The following is a 24,416-nucleotide window of genomic DNA, read 5'->3' on the forward strand; positions in this document are numbered from 1 at the left end:
AGACAAAATGATAACAAAAAATAAGGTAACGACGCAATAACACCAAATCGGTGGTTACATAAAATGAGACTTTTCGTCGTTACGTAACAATGGATTTAATGATACGGTACAATAAAATTAAAGTAGCAATTAAACAAACATTGTGTTTAAATTAATAGTACAATACAATACAATACAATAGGTAACAACCATCCAAACAAGCTATTAGTTCAGGATATTTTGTCTAACTCATTATAAAGTGGCTAAATTCTAATTACTTTTAAAACCCTGACTAAATCTTACTCCTTCTGTCCTAATTTATGTGATATAGTTTGACTAAGTACATAATTTAAGAAAAAGAGAACTTTATATAATTTGTGGTCTAAAACAATTCATAGATACTTGTGTGGCTGTAAATCATTTCATAAATGGTAAAAGTGAAAGTTTTAAGTTAAATTATTTTTAAATATACAAATGTATCATTATTTTTAGATACACTAAAAAGAAAAGTATCACAAAAATGGGGACAACGAGTAATTAGTAGCCTAAAAATGACTAATATTTGCCCTTTTTTTATTTTTTATTTTTTTATCAAGCAAATAAAATGGGCTGTGGGATTAAGATACGAGGCCCAAAATAACAAGTCTTTTGGTCCATTTGCATTCTATTTCGGGCTTAAGAAAATTAAAATTAAAATCGGGCTAAAAAAATATCCACGTTATTGCCTGACCGACTTCCTTTCATCGATCAACGACTCTTTTCTACGTTCCTGTAATCAATTTTTCTCTTTATTTATTTTTCTATACTTAATTAATTTCATGCATTATTATGTGAAATTTATGTATACACAAATTCATATCTGAATATTCATTTTGTTTTTGAATGTGTACGGTAATTCCTTATTTTTGAGTTGCTTTTTTATTTAATTGAACTTTTCAAAACCCTAATTGGACCCTGAGTTACTTTAATTTTTTGATGGTAATTTGTTATTCATTTCAGATTTTGCTGTACAGATCACGCGGTTGTTTGAGATTTTACTGTGTTTATACAGTTAAAGTTGCCAGGTAAAACCATATATATATTTCTTTTGCTGTTTTTTGTTTAATTTGTTGAATTATGGGGTTGTTTATATTTATGGAATTTTAGTTTTTTTGGCATTTTGTTTAGGTTAAGTGTAGGAGTATGACATTAAGTGTGGGTGTCAAATCTAAGTCTTTGATCACAGAAGTTTTTTTTTTTAATTACCTGTACTATGACAGAAGAATTATTAGTGCCCTAGCTGTTTATATATATATATATATTTTTTTTTTGAAATTAGTTGCATTTTTTAAAGTGGAAAGTTGAATTAAGGTTTATTTTTTTATATTAGCTGCGTTTTGTTAAATTTGTCGAATTTTGGGTTTGTTTGTGTTTATGGATTTTTTTTTTTGGCGTTTTATTCAAGTTAAGTATAGGAGTATGACATGAATTATTACTTACTCAGCTGATTTTATTTTTATTTTTTATTTTTGATATTAGTTGTATTTTTCAAAGTGGTAAGTAGAATAAAGGTTGAATTTGATAAGATTCTTGAAATTTTGTTTGCCACTTGATGAATGTTGTGGTATAACTTGGTAAGTGAAAAAAGAAAAAATATAAACCGACGTCAATTGCTATAACTGGCAGGCTATTAAAAGAATTATAGCAAATGTTTGATGTATCAATGGACCTAGTTCAACAACATAGCTCTGAGCTCAAAATTTTATTTTTTTCTATCCCAATTTAAGTGTCTTAGTTTGATTGGACACGGAGTTTAAGAAATAATGAGAGACTTTTGAATTTTTGTGGTCCTAAATTTAAAATGTTTGTAATGTTCTAAAATGTCCTTTGAATCTTGTGGTTTTAACTTGTTATATAGGATGTTTGAATTGTCAACTTAACTTACTAAATATAGAAAGAGACACTCTTTTTGGGACAGACCAAAAAGAATGTAAGGCACTTAAATTTGGACGGAGGGAGTGCTATTTAATATTCGGATGTGAGTCTCACCGCGTGTTTAGCCCACTGCTGAGTGCTGACAGTACTCAGCTCTATGTAGGCTGAATACATTAAAAAGTAAATAATAGTTTCATGTATAGAAGCTGTTGGCGGATGCATGGAAAATCTTACAAGCAAATAGTTTGTCGACTTGTTCATTTATTGAGTTTCTAATTAGTTGTCTCTACATTTATGTGTCTATGTCTTCTTCCTTGTATCCTTATGGCATTCGTTATTGTCGGTCGATTTTGGCCTTTTTGCTGAGCTTATATATGTACGTGTAAACGCACACAACAAACTTACTTATTGCTTCATTTATTTCTTAGAGCTGCCAGTAGGTTACACAGCTTTTAGTTAGTCTTGGATTTGTGGGTTTCATGTTTTCATGATGGTATCCTTGCAGGAGTACTGTATTCACGATATATTTATTAGGAGATTGAACTGGGTTTCATGCATTATTGTTGAAGCGCAGTGCCATGCACAGCTGTGTTCACTGGGTGGGTTACACAAAGAGTGTCAGCAAATTGATGCAATGTCAGCATCTAGCAAATTTGATCTGTCTTCCAGTAGTCCAGATAGGCCACTGTATGCCTCTGGGCAGCGTGGATCCTATGCACCTACTGCTTCATTGGATCGATCGGGTAGTTTCCGTGAGAACATGGAGAATCCAATCTTATCTTCTCTTCCAAGCATGACAAGAAGTACTTCAACAGTAACACGTACAGATGTGGTCAACTTTTTCCAGTGCTTACGTTTCGATCCAAAAGCTATGGTTACGGACCACAAACTTAATCGGATTATTGATTTCAAGCGACTCACCAGTTTAACTTTAGGGGTGCCAGTGGAAGATTCTCCTTTGGTGTCTTCTAAAGGCAAACTGTTCCCTTCTCCCTCTGCAGAGGAGGCCAGACGGCTGAAGGCTGGTCTTCGTGAAAGCTGCACTAAAGCTAGGTAGTTATTTGGATATCGTGTTCTTCTTGTATATGATTTCCGTAGTCAACTTGGAGTGAGGTTTTTTGAGAGATATTGTACTCATATAAATCCTTGACATATCAGGGAACGTGTAAAGATATTCAATGAATCTTTATCTGTGCTCAACAAATGCTTTCCAAGCATTCCATCAAGGAAGAGATCTCGGTCTGATGCCTTATCAAATGACCGACCCATGACATTATTCCCAGGTGATCGGTCAGTTTCAGGGACAGGCGTTGGTAAAACAGGTACACAGAGTCATTGTTCTACCAGTGGTTATGAATTTGATCAGCAAAAGTCTGAAGAAAAGGTTAAAACTGCTGTTCCAAGCAAACGAACTCGAACTTCTATGGCGGATATGAGGGTCTGTATCATTACGTTGTAATTTCTTTATAACCTTTTATACCTTGATTTAAAATCATTCTTCTGTGGTATTTTATCTACATTACCTTATCAAACAGAGGTATTTTGTCTACATTGCCAGCCTTTGATTGAGATTTCACTTTGCAATCTTCTATGTATCTCCTGTTCCTGCAATAGTATTATCTTCTATGTATCTCCCGTTCCTGCAATAGTATTGCTGAATAAGCTAGAGAGAGGACTGACTCATATAGGAGATCAACTTCCTTTATTTTGCTCTTTATTACTGGGTAAAATCAGCTAAATGTGGGTTAATGCAGTAACTACCTAATGAAGCTTGATATTGTTGAGCGTTAAGATTGGATCTTCCTTTCGTGCTAAAATGCTGGTTAACACTAACAAATGAACCGCTGGAGTTGGATACTTGTCTCAGGAAAAAACAGAAGTTGTATATTATTGAGCATTAATATAGGGTCTTCCTTCCTCGCTAAAACTTTCTTTGTTTGTTCGTTGAAGAGATGCCAATGTCGAGTTTATTTGGAAGTGTTTCAAATAGTTGCCTTTTTGTCCAAACTTATATGCAACTGCACAGATACTTGCTTTTGAAGTGTCCTATAAACATATAGCTTTCCTGTAATATATGGTATATTGCGCTTCCCTTCTACTTGATGCTAAGATTTGGCTAGGCTACATGATTCCTCACCTGAATCCATTCTTTCATTCAAGTTTATGCTTGGAATCAGCTTCAACATTCTCAAAACTGACAGATTTGTTGTATTTGTTTAGCTTGACGTAAGGGCAAACACTCCCACAAGGCCGGCTGGGAACATAGATAGAGATAGGGAGTTACTGAGGTTTCCAAATGGTAGCACAATTCAGGGAGAAAATCATACGCCATCCGTTGCTGTAGAGGGTTGGGAGAAGTCGAGGATGAAAAAGAAGCGTTCTGGAATAAAACCAGATGCTACCGGTTCCATGATGACAAAGCCTATTGATGGCCACAGAGAACCAAAGCAAGGAGTTCAGCCACGGCTTCCTAGTGATAGCCGATCAAGATTTACTGATACCCATGGCTTCAGGTAGTGCTTCAACTGTCAATGTTGAATTTAAAGTCAGAGCAAAGCATGTGTTCAGTTTTTTCGGTCATTTCTTCTAATTCTTTTTCCTAGGATTATGTAGTCGTCCTTGAACTACTTGTGGTTATTTTTATAGACTACCTTCTATGTTGTATTTGATATTAATTGGGAAGTGTTTTTTTTTTTTTTTTTTTTATCTCGGCAACTACCTCACAATAACTAAATTATAATTAATTGCATAGGTCCAGAAAAGTAGTGGTACTTTAAGACTTCCGCTAAAGTAAAAATTTGAAGACCTTTATAAGTAAAAGGCAAAAGACATAGATTGCACCTTGAACTATACCCGAAATGTCGACTTCACACTTCAAATAATCAGGTGACTGACCCCCCTACACATTTAAAAAGTGAATTTAATACCACCGTATCGCACATATAACCAGTTACATGATGAGAGGTGTTTTCCACTCGCGCCACATCATCGCCACGTCACTGCCACATCAGATACTTTGTCAGTTTTTTTTTTTTTTTATAAACTTCCATGTCACCCCAATTGCTTCTTCTTCATTATACACCATCAACTCCACCATTAAACCACCACTATTGCCGCCACCATCACCAAACCAACATCTCCACCACAAAAAATAAAAACCCCACCATAAATTTCACCATTATAGCCCAATTGATTCGGTTGATAGTGTAGGAAACAATGACACGAGGATACCCGAATATGAAGATCATGCTTGCAAGAAGACTTAGAGACCTAAACTTTTATCCTTAAATTTGGTTATGTCTAGCTTGCTGCTTTGGTGTTTTGTTAGAGTTGATTGTAACCTGGGGACTATGTCCCAGCGACCTTTTCTTTTGAGACTGTACATAACTCCCATTTTGGTAAATAAAATTCCTTTAATTACCCCCAAAAAAAATCACCACCCACAACCAAATCAACAATCGGAATCGCACCACAACCACTGCCACTATGGGAAATTGCAAATAACCACCATAAATTCAAGATCCGCAACTAAATTCACCATCGGAATCACATCACCACCATTGTCACCATCCAAAATCCAGTTCTATTCACCACCGGTTGTGCTTGTGGGTGGGTTATGCTCAAATTCGCATTGAAATTTTGTTGTTTGGATAATTTTTCCTCCGCCGCCAGAAATCGATTGCCTGAACACTTAAACTCAAATTCATGGAGTTCGACTGGGTGTGTTCGGGCGATTTTTGGTGCGTTATGTGTGCAATGGGAAGGCGCTTCGTTTGGCATTAGTCTTGCTCCAAAATAATGGCCGGGTCATTACAGTGAAACTGGATTGGAGGAAAGCGGGTGGGTGTGGTTGAGGGTTTGCAGATGAAGAAGAGAGGGAGAGTGGGGGTGGGGGAAGGGGGAGAGTACAAAAATATGTATTTTGCAATAAAAGAAAAGAAATAAATAAATAAATTATAACCAAAGCACGCCTTTTTTTAATTAATTTTATATTTTGTGCCACATCAACTTGTAGGGTGTATTAAATTTACTACCTCTAAATGTGTAGGGGAGTAATACGTCCCCCGATTAGTTGGAGTGTGAAGTCGACATTTCGGGTATAGTTAAAGGTGCAATCTATGTCTTTTGCCTAAGTAAAATTGAAACTTCTTGCCCTTGTTATCTTTTGCGTCTGGGAAAAAGGTAATCGTTGATTGATATAGCCTGAGTATGGTTATTTCAGTTGCTTTATTGAGTCATTTTTTTCCGTCTTGCATAATTAGACTATAAGTCTAGAGGTGTAATCATGGGGCCATATGAAGTAGAGAGAAGTGAGAATGACTAATATGAAAACGTTCCCATTCTCAAAAAGAGAAATATGACAAATTTTTTAATACCCTAATGTTGTTAACGACCTTTTTTTTTTTTTTGTCCAGTAAGCTGGCATGAAAGCTGGGTGTAAGAATGTCCTTATCTAAAAAAAAAAAGCTGGGTGTAACAATGTCTGTTATGGATTCATGCATATGTTGCTTAAATTGTTACCTAAACATGTTGAGGTTTCAGTTTATCATTTTCAAGTATAATTGCTTACATTTTTGGCAATTATTGAAAATTTGTGTGATAAAGAAATAACCGTATTGGATCCCCAAAGTTTCTTTAACAAGTTATGAGAAGTATCATTTCCATTTCTGACGTGATTTTGTCACATTTTGCATCATATTCTATTTGGTATTGATGTCGAGTTGAAGAAATTTAAGATTATTAGGCTTCAGTTGGAAATATAGAGATGGTGAATTTTGAACATTGTGCATGCTATTTAGTTGCCAGCAAAGTATTGAGCCACAAGGTCAAGAAAAATATACTTCTTAGAAAGTCAATTTGGTTATCTTACTGGGAGGTATTCAGTTCAGTCAGACAAGTTTGGTGAGTTTATAGAAGAAAGTATCTTTATTAGTGGAGATGCAATAGGAAAGTTATAACTATGTACATATCGAAAAAAGAAGAGTTATTATTTGATGTGAGAAAATATCTTATTTCAGGGATTAACAATATTCAATTGTTGCCCATTTAAATCTTCTTGTCCTTTGAGGTTCAGGATCATTGTTGTGAATGCATAATAATTGGTAAACAATGTAACTTTTTATTATGTTTAGAAAGCAGTTCTTTTTATTTTGAACTGATCTTCATTGTGTTCAAGTAGACCTGGGGTTGCTCCTGGAGGTGTCGGAAAAGCTGATGGTGCAACACAGCCAGTTACCTTAGGGATACGCTCTTCCCTGTCTAAGGTTGACCAAGATAACCATCCTCATCTCCCAGATAGAAGAGACCGTCCTCTTGGTTCAGATAAAGAAAGGCTGAACCTCAGAACAGTCAACAAGTATGGAAGACCTTTTCTTGCACTTCCTCTTTCATACATTTTGGTTGAATTTGTAGACTGATCTTTGCAATTCTTTGTGAGTTTATGCTTTAAAACTGTTATGAGAGATCTCTTTCTTTAGGTATTCTTTTCCTTCTATTCTTACAGTCCCCATACATTTTAACTATTCTATTCATCCAGTACAATGAAGGCAGCTGCTCGTGAAGAATTTACATCACCTAGCCCTACATCGAGCACAAAATTGAATTCTGCTACTAGGGCTCCACGATCAGGTTCAGGCATTGCACCAAAATTATCTCCCCCGGTTCAGCGGGCAGCTGCTGCAAATGATTGGGAAATCTCTCATTGCACAAACAAACTTCCATCTGCTGTTGGGGCAGGTAATCGGAAGCGCAACCCTTCGACAAGGTCCTCATCACCACCTGTTGCTCAATGGGCCAGCCAAAGGCCCCAAAAGATTTCTCGACCCGCAAGAAGGAATAATTTTCCCATTGTTCCCAATAATGACGAAATATCCACCCTGGATAGCACAAGCGATGTTCTGCACCATGAGAGGCGTTTGTCTAGTTCTTCCCCCCAACAAAAGTTAAAAAGCGATCTCTTCTCTCCAACTGTATCTGAAACTGAGGAATTAGGAGCTGCTGAAATCAAGTCTAAAGACAAGAGCAAGAGGTCTGATGAAGTGGATGAAAAACCTGGGAATGTACAAAAGATGTCAACATTGCTGCTACCGCCAAGGAAAAATAAGGTGGTTGGTGGAGAAGACTTTGGGGATGGTATTCACAGGCAAGGGCGGAGTGGAAGGGGTTTTACGTCCGCTAGGTCCCTAATGCCATTGATGGCTGAAAAGCTTGGCAATGTTGGAACTGCAAAACAACTTAGAACCTCTAGACATTCTCTGGATAAGAGAGAAAGGTTGAACATTCACTCCCTTTCAATGTGATGGCTGGTACCTTTTCTGCGACATTTTAGTGCAACAGAGTAACTGTTCTTGATTTTATGCAACTACTTGTGCAGCAAAGGAGGCAGACCACCTACGAGAAAGCTCTCTGATCGTAAGGCTTATAAACGACAGAAGCATGCAATGATGGATGCTGCAGCAGATTTTCTAGGTATTGTAGCAGCAATGCAGGCTTGATTATTATAGGTACTGAATGACTATCTGCTTTGTTATTGATTTTTATTGTTATATCTCCTTAGTTGGTTCAGATGATGGCCATGAAGAGCTACTGGCTGCTGCAAGTGCCGTTGCTAACACTGGTACACTATCAGCCACCCTGCTATTCTAGCTTTCTTTGAAAGCATCTATCTTTGTGGCACCAATTGAATCCACTGCTATTTACTTATTTATTGATTGGTTGATTAAAGAAAGAAATGTTATTAGTGATCCTATTTTTATTGCAGCTCAAACCCTTTCGAGCTCATTCTGGAAGCAGATGGAGCCACTTTTTCGTTTTATATCTGAAATAGACACAGCCTTTCTGAGGCAACAGGTGAAAAGTCTTCTTTGTTAGACTTGTGTATTAATCTACTTATGAGCATATGAGACTCGTGTAGTAATCTACTTACGGATATATGTTAAGAATATGATTACGTAACTAAAAGTGTGTTCTCTCTGACAACTTAAGCTTTTAAATGAGATGGTCACACACTTCCAACTTTTGAACTTTTAGACGAGATGGTCACGCACTCTGACATGGTATCAGAGCTAGACCAATCCCTATTATTGTGTGTCCCAATGTTGGGGGTGTGGAGGGTGGGGTGGCGGTTAAGTGCCACATTGGTTAGGGAGTGGTTGTACTCTCCTTATATGGTCTTGAGTGATCCTCACCTCATGAACCAGCTTTTCAGGTTGAGTTAAAAAGTCCATTGCTTTACAGGTTATTAGAGCAGGTAGAGGTGCTTGGTTTAGGCCTCATAGCTTATGCTTTTAGATGAGATGGTCACACACTTCAATACTTAGACGGCAAAAGGGTCAAAAATACCCCTCTACTTTGGGAAAAGGGCTAAAAATATCCTCCATTACAAATTTGGGTCAAAAATACCCCTCCCCTCATTAAAGTTTTCAAATATACCCGTCTTAACGGAAATCCCCAAAATAACCCGATTTCATTTTTAAACCCGCTCCATTTAAACCCAACTCAACTAAATAAAAAATCCTTATGGGTTACCCGCTCCTGTGCCTAGTGGCTCCAGATGTAGGACTCAGGAACAAGTTGGTCGCATATGGGTTTTTTATGTAGTTGGGTCGGGTTTAAAAATGAAATCGGGTTATTTTGGGGATTTTCGTTATGGTAGGGGTATATTTGAAAACTTTAATGAGGGGAGGGGTATTTTTGACCCAAAATTGTAACGGAGGATATTTTTAGCCCTTTTCCCAAAGTAGAGGGGCATTTTTGACCCTTTTCCCTAAGTAGCATGACCATATTCCATTAGATTGTACCTTCCACAGGAGATAGTTCGGTACACTCTTGACCGGAGATGAAGGAATTGCTCAGCAGTGGGTGAAATCATAATTTAGGTATATGTTTTTTTATTGTTAAAAATATTTGTATTAAAAAGTCCGCAACCAGGAGGTGCTCTAATGAGATTTATAGGTCAACATCACCGATGAATGTGCAATGAATCCAAGAAGTCTATCATGGCCTCTATATCACTTGCAATAGCCATGTTACACCAAAAAAAATGTAAGGAGATGCATCTGTACTTAATAATAATTATTACAGATTCAAACTTGCTCTCGAAAATTCGTGCGCATATTTTTATAACTCTATTCGTAGATATTTGAATTATTTTTAGCCTAATCCCACACCTGTATCCATACCCCCAAATCTTAGAATTTAGATCGTGAAGGATCCAACATCTAGATCCTCACTCGTATCGGACACCCGCACCCGAGTCCGAGCAACTTAGCCTCTAGATACCAAACATTGCAGTTCTTCCTGAATGTGATGTCCCAACCTTGTTAGGTCTGTAGTCTGAAATCACCGCATAGGTTGGTAGAGACATTGTAGAGTTCGGAAAATTGTTCGTTGAGGGGAGAGTGACCAAGCCAAGAGTCTTGCTAGAAGCTTATTTGTCTCCCATTACCTCATGAAATTTTTGACTGCGTGTATATATGTGTTTTTCTTTGATGTGAAATCACATGTTTCCTTTTTCTTTCTTCGGGTGATGAGCGTGTTCACGAGCTTGGTGTTTATTTTGTGGAACGGTGAATAGGTTCCTTCATATTATCTTGCAGTTGTTTTACGTTACTTATCCATGTGTACTTGCAATTGACATATTTAGAGTTACATAGCCCCCACACCATGCGAACTAGAGTTTTGGAGGCTGCAGTTGGTCCTAAAGTTGGCTGGCCCCACTCAGATTTCTCAGTCATAAAAAAAACAGCTATATAGTAGGTCTCATGAATTTTACTTGATCAATAAAAGACGTGTTATATTATCTGAACAGTTCAATACTGTAAAATAATGCCATGGTTGCTCAATATAACTAACTAGCCTTCCCTCCACACGTGACTTTCTGATATATACTAATCTTTATTGTTCTTTTCTTAACAGGTAAATCAGGAGACTGATCTAGCAGCAGCAGCCTCAGTGCCTTTTGAGGCTGATGCTTCCAGTTTAATTAGTGGTTTTGGGTTGAATGAAGCTGGGGGACAGACAAATGAAACAGAGAGTTTTGATCTTACCTCAGAACATGTTGTCTCTGGAAAAGGTAAACCCAAGGGTATTTCCTTGTACCAGAGGATGATGGCTGCTATAGTACCTGATGAGCTTTATTGCAATGGAAAGGAAGACCTTAACTCCAATGTTTATCGATCTGGATTTGAATTGGAGATCGATTCAGAATCCGATACCTCCTGTGCGCAGATGTTGTATAGCAGTGATGCATCACAATACTGTACTTCTAATGGATACAGGATAAATGCCAATGGGTGTTCCATTGATAATTTGGACTACATTAAGGCTGATAATGTTGCATCCGCCTTAGAAGTGGGAAATTTTTCAAGCTATGATCAGTCACAAAATGGTCTACTTTCAGAACACCGAACAATGCCTGGCTTTGTTTGTTCCGAGTATCAGTATAATGAGATGTCAATTGATGAGCGACTTCTCCTGGAGATTCACTATATCGGAATATATCCGGACCTGGAGGTTGGTGAATTTCAGCATGTTGGATAGTGGTGTGTACTTTGTGCTATATATTCTCAGGGTGTACTGTTCCTTGTTTTGCTGATTGCTTATTCTCCGTGTAGTCTGATTTAGCTGATACTGGAAATGAAGAGATCAGTGCAGAAATCAATAAATTAAATGAGCAACACGAGGAAATGGTTAGTATTTTTGAAATCCTGCTTCTTACAAGAATCTATCTTCCCTTTTTTTTTTTTTTTGGGGATAAAGTAAAGAAGAATCTCCTTTCCTCTTAGCGTGATATTTCCTCTTGCTCCCCTTGATTCGACTGACGATGAGTCAGCTTTTCAACTCCAGGCATTTTGTCATCCTTAATGAGAAGGGATTGGGTATTTCTTCTTTTATGAGGTCGGATGATATAACTGAAAGTGTGTCTTGGTTGTCTTTGTCTATATTTGTCACGACGCAATTGGACATTTGTAGTTAAGCTTCATAGGATATTTGTGACTATCAGCTTCTGTGTTCTATCTTTACATCGGTGCTTTGTCCTACTTTTTGCAACCAGATTTAATGATATAGGCCCATTTGTTTCCACTTAATTGAGTCCTGGATTTGAATCAATCCTTACCCCATCAAGTGTATTTGTTTTTATTTTTTCCATTCTTCGGTTACAATCAATTATTTGCTCTTACTAGGTCTGTCTTATACGAATCTTGTACAGAGTAAGATGCTTCATTTAAGATTCACGTGAAGGTAACTTTTTATCACTATGCTATCCACTATTATCGCACGACTATCAGCACCAGCTTCTACCCCACCTTATTATTTCCAGCCATGATCGTAAAATCATCATCGCCAGCCACCATCGTACAATCACCATTGCCAACCACCATCGTACAACCACCAACGTCGACCACCTCCACCGTTAGCCTCCACGGCGAACCCCTTCATCGAACAACACCACCTTCACTGTCAGCCTCCGACACCAACCACCTCCATTGCCACCACCACCACCACCACCAACTACTTTCACCCCGGCCACCACGACAACCAAAACCACCTCCACCACCGGCCACCACCACAACCATTCGCCAACCACCAGCCATAGCACCTCCCACCTCTGCTGCTGCTACAACCAACCACCTCCACCTCCAACCTCCATTGCACGAATATCACAGCCAATACTTCCATGGCACCACCAATCACTTCCCCTGTTAGTCACTGCCACAGCCACAGAACCATCACTTCTAGCCGCGAACACATAACACCATCAACTGCCACCGCCACTAGCTGTTAGAGTATGCTTCATCAAACAAATTAGTTTTTACATGTAAATTAAAATTGGGCAAGTTACACATTTGGCCGGTCGACCAAAAAAATTACATTCTAAAAAATGTATAGTTTATGTCTATTATACATTAATATACATCAATCGAGCTCATCGCACGGGACTTGAGTAGTGCAGTTTACCTCTCCTGTCTGATTTCGGGCTATTACACTGGAGCGGGGTTTACCTTGTGCGCACTGAAGGGTAGCGGCTTGGACTACCCTTATACATTATCTGGCTATTATTTTGGTGGGTAATATTTTAGGCCAAATACATGAAGACCCTCTAAACTTGTCCAGATTTGTATTCTGACACTTAAACTAAGCTTATGACCTATTGAATACATGATTTGTGCTCAAGATGGTATATTAAACACCCGTTGGTGAGATGGCAAGGGGTGTGTCTCACACATGAACCTAAGCTCGTAGTTTTTGTAAAAAAATGCAATTTCACCGGATAATCAATTTCCGACCATTTTCTATTCAACTCATATTCTTATATTTTCTGCCGGAATATTTCTCCACATGAATGTACGTTCAAGACGTCCCAAGCCCTCTCACTCTAGTCACCATATTGAATACCACCCTCAAATAGTTTCAGATGCTCCTCCCCCTCTATACCTAACCAACGGCTTTTTTTTTTCTACCCTTTTTCTCCATTGTCTATTACCTTGATTTCATTTAGTCCTTTATTGCTCGTGCCTCTCACAACGTCTGCGATCGAATGATGGCCATTTCTTTCTAGACATAGATTGCCGTCCTGCCACCCTAGATGACTCCATTTCCATTTCATGTATCTGCATGCATGGATCCTCCGACAGCTGTTCCCTATAAAGACAACACGACAAAGGCCTTGTCAAACTCCATTGTTCCGGTAAACATTCGTTTATGGTCCTCGAATCTCGACTTGGGATTGTTACTGAGCTGCTTCGATTTGCCATGAAATGGTTCAGGGGCACTTCCTGCCGGAATTGTTTTCCAGTTAAATCTTCTCCCTAATTTTTTAATTTTGATTTTCTTGATGATGTGTCTATATTTTCTTTGGTTGTATTTTTTTGGTCAATGGCAAGTGAAATCCACACACTTTAACACGTGTAGAATTCTCAAACTTGTGTTAAATAGGCACATTTTGAGCATAGATCAAGGTTTTAATAGGTCACAGGCTTGATTTAAGTTGCAAGGTAAGGTTGAGCTTAGTACACCAGGCTACCCTTTATAGGCTTAATTTAAGTGTCTAAATGAAAAAAATCGGGACAACTTTAAGGGGCTATCTATATATTTGGCCAATATTTTAGTAATCATTTATTTAGATTTTATATAGTTCTTAAACAAAGATAAGTTATGGAAGTTGCTCCGCTAGGTCCTGTGGGTCGTATGGAGGGAGAGAAATAAAAGAATGTTTGAGAGGATTGAAAGTGATATTGTACATTTGCGGAATAGCCTTTTGTTTTTTGATTGCTTTTTGGTGCGCCCCTAAGATTCCTATTTGTATAGATGATTGGTGTCTTCGCAGAGAATCATGTTTTGATGTTTTTTGGTATCCTTCTTTTCAGCTTTATCCTTGATTTTACCTCCTCTCTCTTCTCTCTCCTCTCCTCAACAACGGTAAGTTTCTCCTCCTCCCCCCTCCCCCCCCAACCCCCACCCCACCCATCCCCAAACCAGCCACCCCAAGCGGTCACCGGCGACCGGTGACGACCACCGGTCGGCCAGCTCTCTCTCTCCTCTGTTCCCTCCTCTCTCTCTCTTCTCTTTCCTTCTCTTTTTTTTTTCCCTCTCTTCTACCCTGCGACCGGAAATCCTCCACCAGTAGGTTTCCGGGCAGTTTCTGCACAGGTAGGTGAACAGTGATTCCGGCCAGTGAACAGTATTTTCCGGCAGAGAACAGCATTTCCGGCGGCGAACAGAGGTTTCTCGGTGGTGAACAGGTTTTATTTACTTGGAGTTGGTACCTCCAATAGCCCATTTCCGGTCTTTTAGCCTTATAAATTTTGCCTGCTCCGCATATTTCACTACTTATAGACTATTGCTAACTTGTGCTTTAGTATTGACCCTTCGTTTGTCGTAGATTAACCTTTCACTAGCATATATTTGTTTTACTGGCTTTGGTGAGGGATGGTAGACTAGGGTCATGTTCTCGGTTGGGATCGGGGGCCAGGGTTGGGGGGGCTAAGGGGGTTGAGGGAGCTTCTAGGTTGAGAGTAGGGTCTTGGAATATTGGGACTTTATCGGGAAAGTCCATAGAGTTAGTTAAGATTCTTAAGAAGAGGAGGATTAATATAGCTTGCGTCCAAGAGACTAAATGGGTAGGACCTAAAGCTAAGGAGGTGGACGGGTACAAGCTTTGGTTCTCGGGCAAGTCGCGGTATAGGAATGGGGTAGGGATCTTAGTAGATAGTGAGCTTAGAGATCAGGTGGTAGAGGTTAGGAGGATCAATGACAGGATGATGGCGATTAAGCTAGTCGTTGGAGGGTTCACCTTAAACATTATTAGTGCCTACGCGCCACAAGTGGGTTTGGACGGGAGGTAAAAAGGAGCTTTTGGGAGGACTTGGACGAAGTGGTGGTAAGTATACTGCCTACTGAGAAGTTATTCATAGGAGGAGATTTCAATGGGCACATTGGGTCTGTTTCGAGGGGTTATGACGAGGTGCATGGAGGATTTGGCTTCGGGGACAGGAATGGTAGAGGAGTCTCACTCCTGGATTTCGCAAAAGCTTTTGGATTGGTGGTAGCCAACTCGAGTTTTCCGAAGAAGGAGGAGCACTTGGTAACCTTCCGTAGCTCGGTGGCTGCGACGCAAATAGACTTTCTGCTTCTTAGAAAAGATGATAAAGGCCTCTGTAAGGACTGCAAGGTCATACCGAGTGAGAATCTTACGACCCAACATAAGCTATTGGTGATGGATTTGGAGATAAGAAGGAAGAAGAAGAAGAGGGTCGTGGATGACCGACCGAGGATTAGGTGGGGAAGTTTGACTCCGTCTAGTGCCCTAGAGATGGGGGAGAAGTTGATGGCTATGGGAGCGTGGGATAGCAGTGGGGATGCGAGCAGTATGTGGGATAGGACGGCCAGTTGCATTAGGGAAGCAGCTAGAGAGGTATTGGGGGTCTCACGAGGCCGTCGTGGTGGGCACCGAGGGGATTGGTGGTGGAATGGAGAAGTCCAAGGGAAGGTAGAAGCAAAGAAGCAGGCATATGTGAAGTTGGTAGATAGCAAGGATGATGAAGAGAAGCGGAAGAACAGGGAAAAGTATAAGATGGCGAGAAAGGAGGCGAAGTTGGCAGTTTCGGCGGCTAAAACGGCTGCCTTTGAACGCCTTTATGCAGAACTAAAGGACAAAGGTGGGGATAAGAAGCTATTCAAGCTCGCCAAGGTGAGAGAGAGGAAGGCACGCGACTTGGATCAAGTGAAGTGCATCAAGGACGAGGATGGCCAAGTGTTGGTACAGGAATCTCGCATTAGACAGAGATGGCAGTCATACTTTCATGAACTCTTGAATGAAGGAGGGAACAGAGACATTGTGTTGGGAGACTTGGAGCACTCGGATAGGCGTCGCAACTTTGGATATTGTAGGAGTATAAAGGTTGAGGAGGTTAAGGGAGCTGTTCGTAGGATGCGTAGGGGAAGAGCGACCGGACCTGACGAGATTCCTGGGGAATTTTGGAAGAATGCAGGCAGGGTAGGCTTGAAGTGGCTGACTGGGTTGTGTAATGTCATTTTCAAGACAGTGAAGATGCCGGAAGAGTGGAGGTGGAGTACAATGATTCCCGTGTACAAGAACAAGAGTGACATTCAAAGCTGCAACAACTATAGAGGTATCAAGCTGCTAAGTCACACTATGAAAGTGTGGGAAAGGGTGGTGGAAATGAGGGTGAGGAGAGGTGTCTATTTCAGAGAATCAGTTTGGATTCATGCCGGGGCGCTCGACTACAGAAGCCATTCATATTGTAAGGAGATTGGTGGAGCAGTATAGGGAGCGGAAGAGGGACTTGCACATGGTATTCATTGACCTAGAAAAGGCCTACGACAAAGTGCCAAGAGAGGTCCTATGGAGATGCTTGGAGGCTAAAGGTGTACCTGTGGTGTACATTAGAGCGATAAAGGACATGTATGATGGAGCTAAGACCAGGGTAAGGACGGTAGGAGGAGACTCGGAGCACTTCCCTGTTATGATGGGGTTGCATCAGGGATCAGCTCTTAGCCCGTTTCTATTCGCTCTAGTGATGGATGAATTGACGCGACAAATACAAGGTGAGGTGCCTTGGTGTATGTTGTTTGCGGATGACATAGTCCTGATTGACGAGACTCGCAACGGAGTTAACGATAAGCTGGAGGGCTGGAGACAGACGTTGTTGTCTAAAGGATTTAGATTGAGTAGGACCAAGACAGAATACTTGGAGTGCAAGTTTAGTGGCCTACCGCGTGAGGCTGACGAGGAAGTGAGGCTTGGTACCCAGGCCATTCAAAAGAAAGGAAGTTTCAAGTATCTTGGGTCTATTATACAGGGAGATGGGGATATCGACGACGTTGTTTCACATCGTATTGGTGCAGGGTGGATGAAATGGAGGCTCGCCTCCGGAGTGCTGTGTGATAAGAAAGTGCCACCAAAACTTAAAGGCAAGTTCTACAAAGTGGTGGTTAGACCGACCTTACTGTACGGGACGGAGTGTTGGCCAGTCAAGAAATCTCACGTTCAGAAGATGAAAGTCGCGGAAATGCGAATGCTGTGGTGGATGTGTTGGCACACTAGGAGGGATAGAATTAGGAATGAAGATATCCGAGACAACGTGGGAGTGGCATCGGTGGAAGACAAGATGCGGGAAGCGAGGCTGAGATGGTTTGGGCATGTGAAGAGGAGAGACACAGATGCCCCAGTGCGGAGGTGTGAGAGGTTGGCTATGGACGGTTTCAGGAGAGGCAAAGGGAGGCCGAAGAAGTATTGGGGAGAGGTGATTAGACAGGATATGGCACAGTTTCAGCTCACCGAGGACATGACCTTAGATAGGAGGTTGTGGAGGACTCAGATTAGGATAGAAGGCTAGGTGGCTAATCCTTTCACCATATTAGTTGTAGTTTTGCTCATTTGTTTATTTCCATTTGATTGCTGCATTGGATTGCTGCTTATATTTGTTGGGCTGTTGTACTTTGGTTATCTTAGTTATCTATAGTAGTTAATGCTCCTTTCTTTCCGAACTGTTCTACCATGGACTTTCTCGCTTTTGTTATTCCTTGCTTTCTTATTGTTTTTGATATGTTTGGTCCTATCTAACCTTTTGTCTTGTTTTTCCTCTCTTGTTCTCCTCTCTTGAGCCGAGGGTCTTTCGGAAACAGCCGCCCTACCTTTCAAGGTGGGGGTTAGGTCTGCGTACACTCTACCCTCCCCAGACCCCGCATGGTGGGATTATACTGGGCTTGTTGTTGTTGTTGGTATCCTTCTTTTATATATGAGTTTTTTCCCGATGTTAATAAAATTACTTACCTTATCCCCTAAAAATCAATTCAAACACTGAGAAACACAAGAAGTCTGAATTATTTGGTGTTTGGATCTAGAGACAACTTCATAATGATCATACGTGTTCAAAATTAGGCATCTTAATTCTAACAAAAACAAATAGGGGCTTAGTCTCCTTTATTGTAATGAAATTTTCAAGCAAATGGTTTCTCTATTGGGAGCGATACTCATGTGATTGCTTACTCTGTAGGTTTCTAAGAAGAAAATGATGCTGGGGAAACTGCTGAATTCATCTACAGAGATGAGGGAGCTTCAGGAGAAGTACACAATTTATGCTTCTTTCAGATGCCTAACCTTGACTGTTGCTTATTACTATTCATCGTGGTAACAACTCAAATTATTTGTCTTACAGGGAGTTCGAACAGCGTGCTCTTGATAAACTGGTTGCAATGGCATACGAAAAATATATGGTAATTTGAAGCTTCTAAGAAATTTTTGTTCTAAAATTTAGATTTACATCCTTGGAGAACAAATGTAGTTGACTACTTACCTCAACTTGAGGGACCAGAGTTCAGATATAATGCGTACTACTGAATGATGAATCAAGACTTCTTCATGTGAAACATGGTCAAACTATTATAGCCAAGACAAATACTTTTCTATTTTGATCCTTGCTGATCTCTTCTTTTTCTTGTTTCTCCGGGTAAAGGAGCTTGAACTGTTACTGTGTAATGGTAGCTTTAGTAACTTATTTATACAGCTTTTACGCGAACTTGTGTCTGTTGCAATTTCCCCCTTTCTTTAGGAGTACATTATTGCTCATCGTTTAGTTTAGGACTTCTATTAAACTTATGTGTCTACTTTTCAAATTGCGTTAAAACCAAAGCTGATTGCGATGTTGTTTATCTAGTTTTGATCCCCAAATCGGAAGCAGGAAATTGAAGTTATAATTTTCAATTCTTGTAATTTCTTTTGCTCTACATGTATTATTACTTTGAGAAGTTGATATTCTGTCAATGTGCTCGGTCTGTGTCTTTGCAGAAGAGCCCACAGGAGCTGTCATCGCCTTTCTTTCTTATATTTGTATTTCCTTCGTTCTTGTTCTTCAAATAGTTATGTAGACATCAACTAACTTTGCTGCTAATAGTATCATTGATGATAGATATATGTACTATTGTATATATTGTTGTAATGCACTTCAGGACTGTGTGAAATATGATACTGTCTTCTTAAAATCATGTAATTTGAATCTTGAAGTTGAATTAAAATGATTCTGCCTCGACAGAGTTGTTGGGGTCCAAATGCTCATGGAATGAAGAGTGCCAGCGGGAAAATGGCCAAGCAAGCTGCCTTAGCGTTTGTGAAGCGGACTTTGCATCGATGCCAAGAATTTGAGGAGTCAAGAAAGAGCTGTTTCAGTGAGCCTTTGTACAAAGATATGTTCCTTTCTGGGATATCCCGCCTTAGTGATGGACAAACAGATTCGAACACTGATGGCGAAGCTGGAAAATCTTATATCAGCACATCCGGCTGTTCAGGTGAAGCTAGAGTTTCAGGTATTTATTTTAATGATGAAGCAAGGCATGTTAATTGAGTATAACAGTCATCTTTAATTCTTATCTAATTCTTGTTATCTCTTCTGCAGCTATGGGTGCACAGCAGAGCCCATCACTAAACCAGGACATATCCTTTGAAGCCAATTTACCTTCTGAAGTAAGTAGAGTCAAGCGGAGGGAGTTGGATGATGTTCTGGGTAGTACCATTGGTGTTTCTTCAGGCATAGGTGGTTCACTTTTAAGCAGCGCAAAAGGAAAGAGAAGTGAGAGAGACCGAGAAGGAAAAGGAAATGGCAGAGAGGCATTATCCCGCAACGGAACAACCAAAATCGGTCGACCTGCCTCTTCCAATGTTAAGGGAGAAAGAAAGCCCAAGACAAAAGCTAAGCAGAAAACTGCTCAGTTATCCACCTCTGTCAATGGACTTTTTGGCAGGATGTCAGAGCCTAAATTGCCAGGATCTTCAATAGGCAAATCAAGTGGTATAAGTGCCACTGGCACTGGAAATGATAAGACTGATTGTGACCTGGAGGAACTAGAGGATCCCATTGACTTATCTGGCCTGCAACTCCCAGAAATGGATGTTTTAGGTGTCCCTGATGATCTTGGTGGGCAGGGACAGGACATAGGCTCTTGGTTGAACATTGATGATGACGGATTACAAGATAATGACTTCTTGGGCCTTGAAATTCCAATGGATGATTTATCAGAGTTGAATATGATGGTTTGAAGCTTCTTTTGCTGTATATTCCTGTTCAGTACCATTCACTGGAGAAACCATGTTGTCCAGATATGACCACCAGTTACATGTGCGTTGTGTGACTGTGCACTCTGTAATTAGGGCTGCATATTCTTTGGGATACCTGTGTACCGCTACATTTTTGAGTGAACCCTGTAAGGAACGAAGGGTTTTGTTCGTATAAGTTGATGACTTTGACTGTAAAGATCTTTTTGTACAATGGTCAACCAGTACCCTAGTCATAGTATCGTAGAAACACTGTAGTACTTTGGATTTAGCAATACAGGTCAGGGAACATCTTCTGTACATAGATTTTGATTTTCCAATAAAATCACTTTTTAAAAGTCATCCCGTCCCTTATCTCCATTATAGTAATGCTTAAATGAATGTTTGCGCGCTCTGTTTATTTGTCTTATTTGGCAAAATGTTCAACGTCTATCATGGTCTGTAACTGATGTCACGGTGACTATATTGGTCTCTGTATGATGCAGGAACATATTACAGTTCAGGTTTGTTTTGTGCTTGTATGGTTAGCCCTTACAGGGACGGTACTATTATTGGGGAATGCTATGCGGTGACCTTTTTCCTATTCAGTAGTCTAAAGAGCTGAACTTATGTTTATCGTTTTGTAAAATATACCTCTCAATTCTATGCATGGTCTGTTATGTATGACTGCAGGATATTATTCTGTCAGAAATTGTTAACATTAAAGCATCTTCAATATCTGCAAACTATCATGACAATGGAAATTGCTTTTCATGTTAGTATATTATTATAGTTGCTGAACCTTTTGATTTATTATATCTGTGACTTGAAATTATGATGACAGATTTAGTCTGCATTTGTTCGCTTTGATGGAAGACTTGTTAACTCAAACCAGGATTAAGAATACATCAGGGGGTGGAGGTATGGTCTTAGTGTATAACCGTTCTCTCTGTTAGTCTAGCGATTTGGGCATGTTCTGTTTAAAATTCTGTTTTGCATCCTCCTGAACATTCTGCATTATTTGCATTTGTTTGTGCACAATAAGGTTTGCATATTTGTTCAGCTGCATTTCTCTTGTCAGTCTCTAGCTTTCTTAGAATATATTGTACCTTGTGATACCAGCAAATTGAAAGCGATATTTTCTGATCTGTATTTGTTAACTTTGTTTCTAAGAGGTCTTTTGTCTAAATAGAGTTTCAAAATGGTCCCATGTAGTCGCTGGTCAAATTCCTAAAGAGCCATACTTTCTGATCTGTATTTGTTAACTTTGTTTCTAAGAGGTCTTTTGTCTAAATTGAGTTTCAAAATGGTCCCGTAGAGTCGCTGGTCAAATTCCTAACTTTCTGAAGGGATGTGATGTTCATATTAGTTGCTGCATTTTTGTCGGACCTCAGAAGGCCACTCCTTTATTATAACTTGTTCTGGCTTCTCAACAGCTGAATCTTTATTCTCCTTTTCCCGTTTCTTCTCAAATTTATTCCCCGTAAATGGCCGGAGAGTTCCAGTAAGAATAACTCAAGATTAAGAGAAAGAAAGCCATCAGATCCTGCATACCTGCACCGGGCTGACAAAGAGGTGAGGCACTGGAGATGCCAACTAGGATTTCTGTATGACTGCTGACTCTGAAATGTAGCCGTTAGAGTTGGTTTTGCTGGTTGAGTTGTTGATTGAGTAGCGCTGAAGGTACTCCTGTTCCTCACGTTCTCATTTGGTTCGTACTGCCTCGGTTGGTTTATTTTTCGCTCGTTTTTGTGCTCTATGAAGAAGGAAATTTGATGAGAAAGTTGCAACTCATAGGTAACCGAGGACTCTTTGCCTCAGCTTGCCAGTGCAGAGGATGGAAAGCTCTCGGTTCAGTCTGAAGCACAGCTCTCTAGTCAGAGCAGAGTCCAGTTGCCAACCTGTGCACTCCTATCCTATTGTTGCTTCTATCACGATAGGGTATCATGTGATTCTTTCTATCACCTCGTGGCGACAACATCACCCAAAGCCCTTTATTGGCTTCACAGACAGGTCCGCTCCCTTATCATTGGCGAGCATGCGTCCATGTGTGACATCATCTGTGATGATCTCTTCTCGTCGACATATACTTATTCAAGATTTGCTGAACATCCTGATCCATCCTAACTTACTCCTTGCTCTGGGATCTCAAGAGTTCTTGGCGTCCTTGGTATTGGTTTGGACCACCTTCTGTCTCTTTCAATCTCTGATGTCTCTCTAAATCCCTGCTGTTTCACTTTTGTTGTTATTTTCTTGTTCTACGTTTGATCGCTTTAGAGTCTTCTCTGAAGAGCACGGTGAAGTCACTGGATAAATTATCTTCTTTCTTTTCGTTTGTTTGAATGCTTTTTATCACTGCCAAAAGAAAAAATGAGAAGGGAAAAGTCTGAAAATTCAATTATTAGAGCATCTCTTTTCCCCTCAATTCCCTTGTCTAGTACTTACTAATGTTAAGTTCCAGGTGGTGGAAATTATGTTCCTTGGGCGGTGTTGGTGCTAGTATGGTTTGTTGATGAAGTATAATGGGATCATTTAGTCTAAAGTTCTCAGATATTGCAATCCTCGATTGAGCAGCAAGGATTAAAGAAAATACACATCTGGCATTCTATTATGGAATCTCCATGGCCATAAGCTGATCAACCTTCCCCAATCTTGCAGAACTTGTTGTAATATCTGGGCCAAAGCTTGAGCATTATTAAGCAATGACATCCAACAGATTCTGTACATGGCATGCTATTTGGGTTAGGTCAAAACTCTGAAGGAAGAAGTCAACTTTCTTTTGAGTGCCCAAGCAGCAGTGGGACAAATTTTTTGCTTCTGGCATTGGTTGGATTAAGATTGGATCTTAATTCAGTTTGAGGCCAAAATAATTACAATTGGATCTTAATTCAGTTTGAGGCCAAAATAACTACAAGTGTCCGAAGAATCTTTGCTAGAATCTTGCACATCTCCTCAATTACACATGAGGTAATAGCTTTGGGAACATTTGTTATGGCGGCCAAACAATCAGTAGCAACTTTAACAAAAGAAAGGTAAAGAGTGTGAAGAATTGCACCTACTGTGATAAGGAAAGATATACAAGTGGATTCTTATTGGTCTTTTCATGGCAAACCTCCACATAGCAACGGATGTCTGCATCATACCGGCAACATGGATCAGACCAGTGGTGTATCCTTCCTTTACCTGATTTGAAGGATCATACGCCTCAATTTGTTACCATGATAATGATGATTATCTTCAGTATCAAACAAGGTAATAGTGATCATCCTTATCTTGTTGCTTGCATCGTCTAACCTGTAATTGTTCGCTTCTAACACAATCTTCATCTTTGGACTGGATCCTTTGGGATACCAATCCTTGAATCAGATCCTGGTAACATACCTCTTTTTTGTCCTTAATTCTTATCCTACCTTCTACGTTCACCTTATCTGACGGATCAAACACTCAGTTAAAAGAACAGGCGAGACTCTTTCTTCCTGACTTTACCTTTTTTCTTATTTGCACCTATATACCTGATCAAATAATATCTATTACTTACTCCGTTTAATTTTATGCGTCTTAGTTTGATTGCGCACAAAATTTAAGAAAGTAACGGAGACTTTTGAATCATGTGGTCTTAAACTAATGATGTGTGGAATATACCAAAATGTCCTTTGAATCTTGTGGTCTTAAATATGCCATGTGAGATATTGGAACTAAGGAGTTAAAATATAGAATGAGGCATTCTTTTTTAAACAAACTAAAAAGGAAAGTAAGACACATAAATTGCAACGGAGTAGCAAATTAACCTAAACCTAACTTGTTCTATATTCTATAACCTTCTTTACTGACTATGTTTTCTTATTGACTGGAGAATGAGAGGCATGTTTGGAATAATACGCAAGTCACAGGGCTTGTATTAGTTATCCTGTTTAGATATGCCCGTTTCTTTCACTTTTTTTAACTCATCTAATTTTCTTCACAGTAGGTGGGA

General features: G+C 39.7%; 1 protein-coding gene across 5 annotated transcripts; it reads left to right on the forward strand.

Moving 5' to 3' along the window:
• The first annotated feature begins 624 nt into the window (after positions 1 to 624).
• On the forward strand, positions 625 to 20,806 carry LOC132640851 (uncharacterized). Of its 5 annotated transcripts, none has more exons than XM_060357643.1 (16): positions 625 to 750; positions 979 to 1,043; positions 2,399 to 2,946; positions 3,052 to 3,331; positions 4,114 to 4,406; positions 7,073 to 7,249; positions 7,430 to 8,164; positions 8,267 to 8,361; positions 8,450 to 8,509; positions 8,654 to 8,742; positions 10,810 to 11,406; positions 11,508 to 11,582; positions 18,414 to 18,484; positions 18,576 to 18,633; positions 19,449 to 19,701; positions 19,809 to 20,806. In XM_060357643.1, exons 3-16 carry the CDS (start codon positions 2,528 to 2,530, stop codon positions 20,447 to 20,449), a joined length of 3,843 nt encoding a protein of 1,280 aa, XP_060213626.1. In that variant the 5' UTR covers positions 625 to 750; positions 979 to 1,043; positions 2,399 to 2,527; the 3' UTR covers positions 20,450 to 20,806. The 5 variants fall into 5 exon arrangements, with proteins under 5 accessions (XP_060213626.1, XP_060213625.1, XP_060213622.1 ...); XM_060357642.1 differs by having other exon boundaries at positions 627 to 750; positions 8,459 to 8,509; positions 19,449 to 19,719; XM_060357639.1 differs by having other exon boundaries at positions 628 to 750; positions 19,449 to 19,719.
• The last annotated feature ends 3,610 nt before the right edge of the window (positions 20,807 to 24,416 follow it).

The sequence above is a fragment of the Lycium barbarum genome, chromosome 5 (genome assembly GCF_019175385.1).
Source record: "Lycium barbarum isolate Lr01 chromosome 5, ASM1917538v2, whole genome shotgun sequence".
Taxonomy (NCBI): Eukaryota; Viridiplantae; Streptophyta; class Magnoliopsida; order Solanales; family Solanaceae; genus Lycium; species Lycium barbarum.

What these genes read in the sequence shown, in the direction of transcription:
- LOC132640851 (XM_060357639.1), top strand. Translation starts at nt 2,528, where the DNA reads ATGTCAGCATCTAGCAAATTTGATCTGTCTTCCAGTAGTCCAGATAGG. An exon ending in TGCTGCAGCAGATTTTCTAG is followed by an intron (nt 8,362 to 8,449) that starts GTATTGTAGCAG and finishes ATATCTCCTTAG; the next exon opens with TTGGTTCAGATGATGGCCAT. An exon ending in ATGAGCAACACGAGGAAATG is followed by an intron (nt 11,583 to 18,413) that starts GTTAGTATTTTT and finishes CTTACTCTGTAG; the next exon opens with GTTTCTAAGAAGAAAATGAT.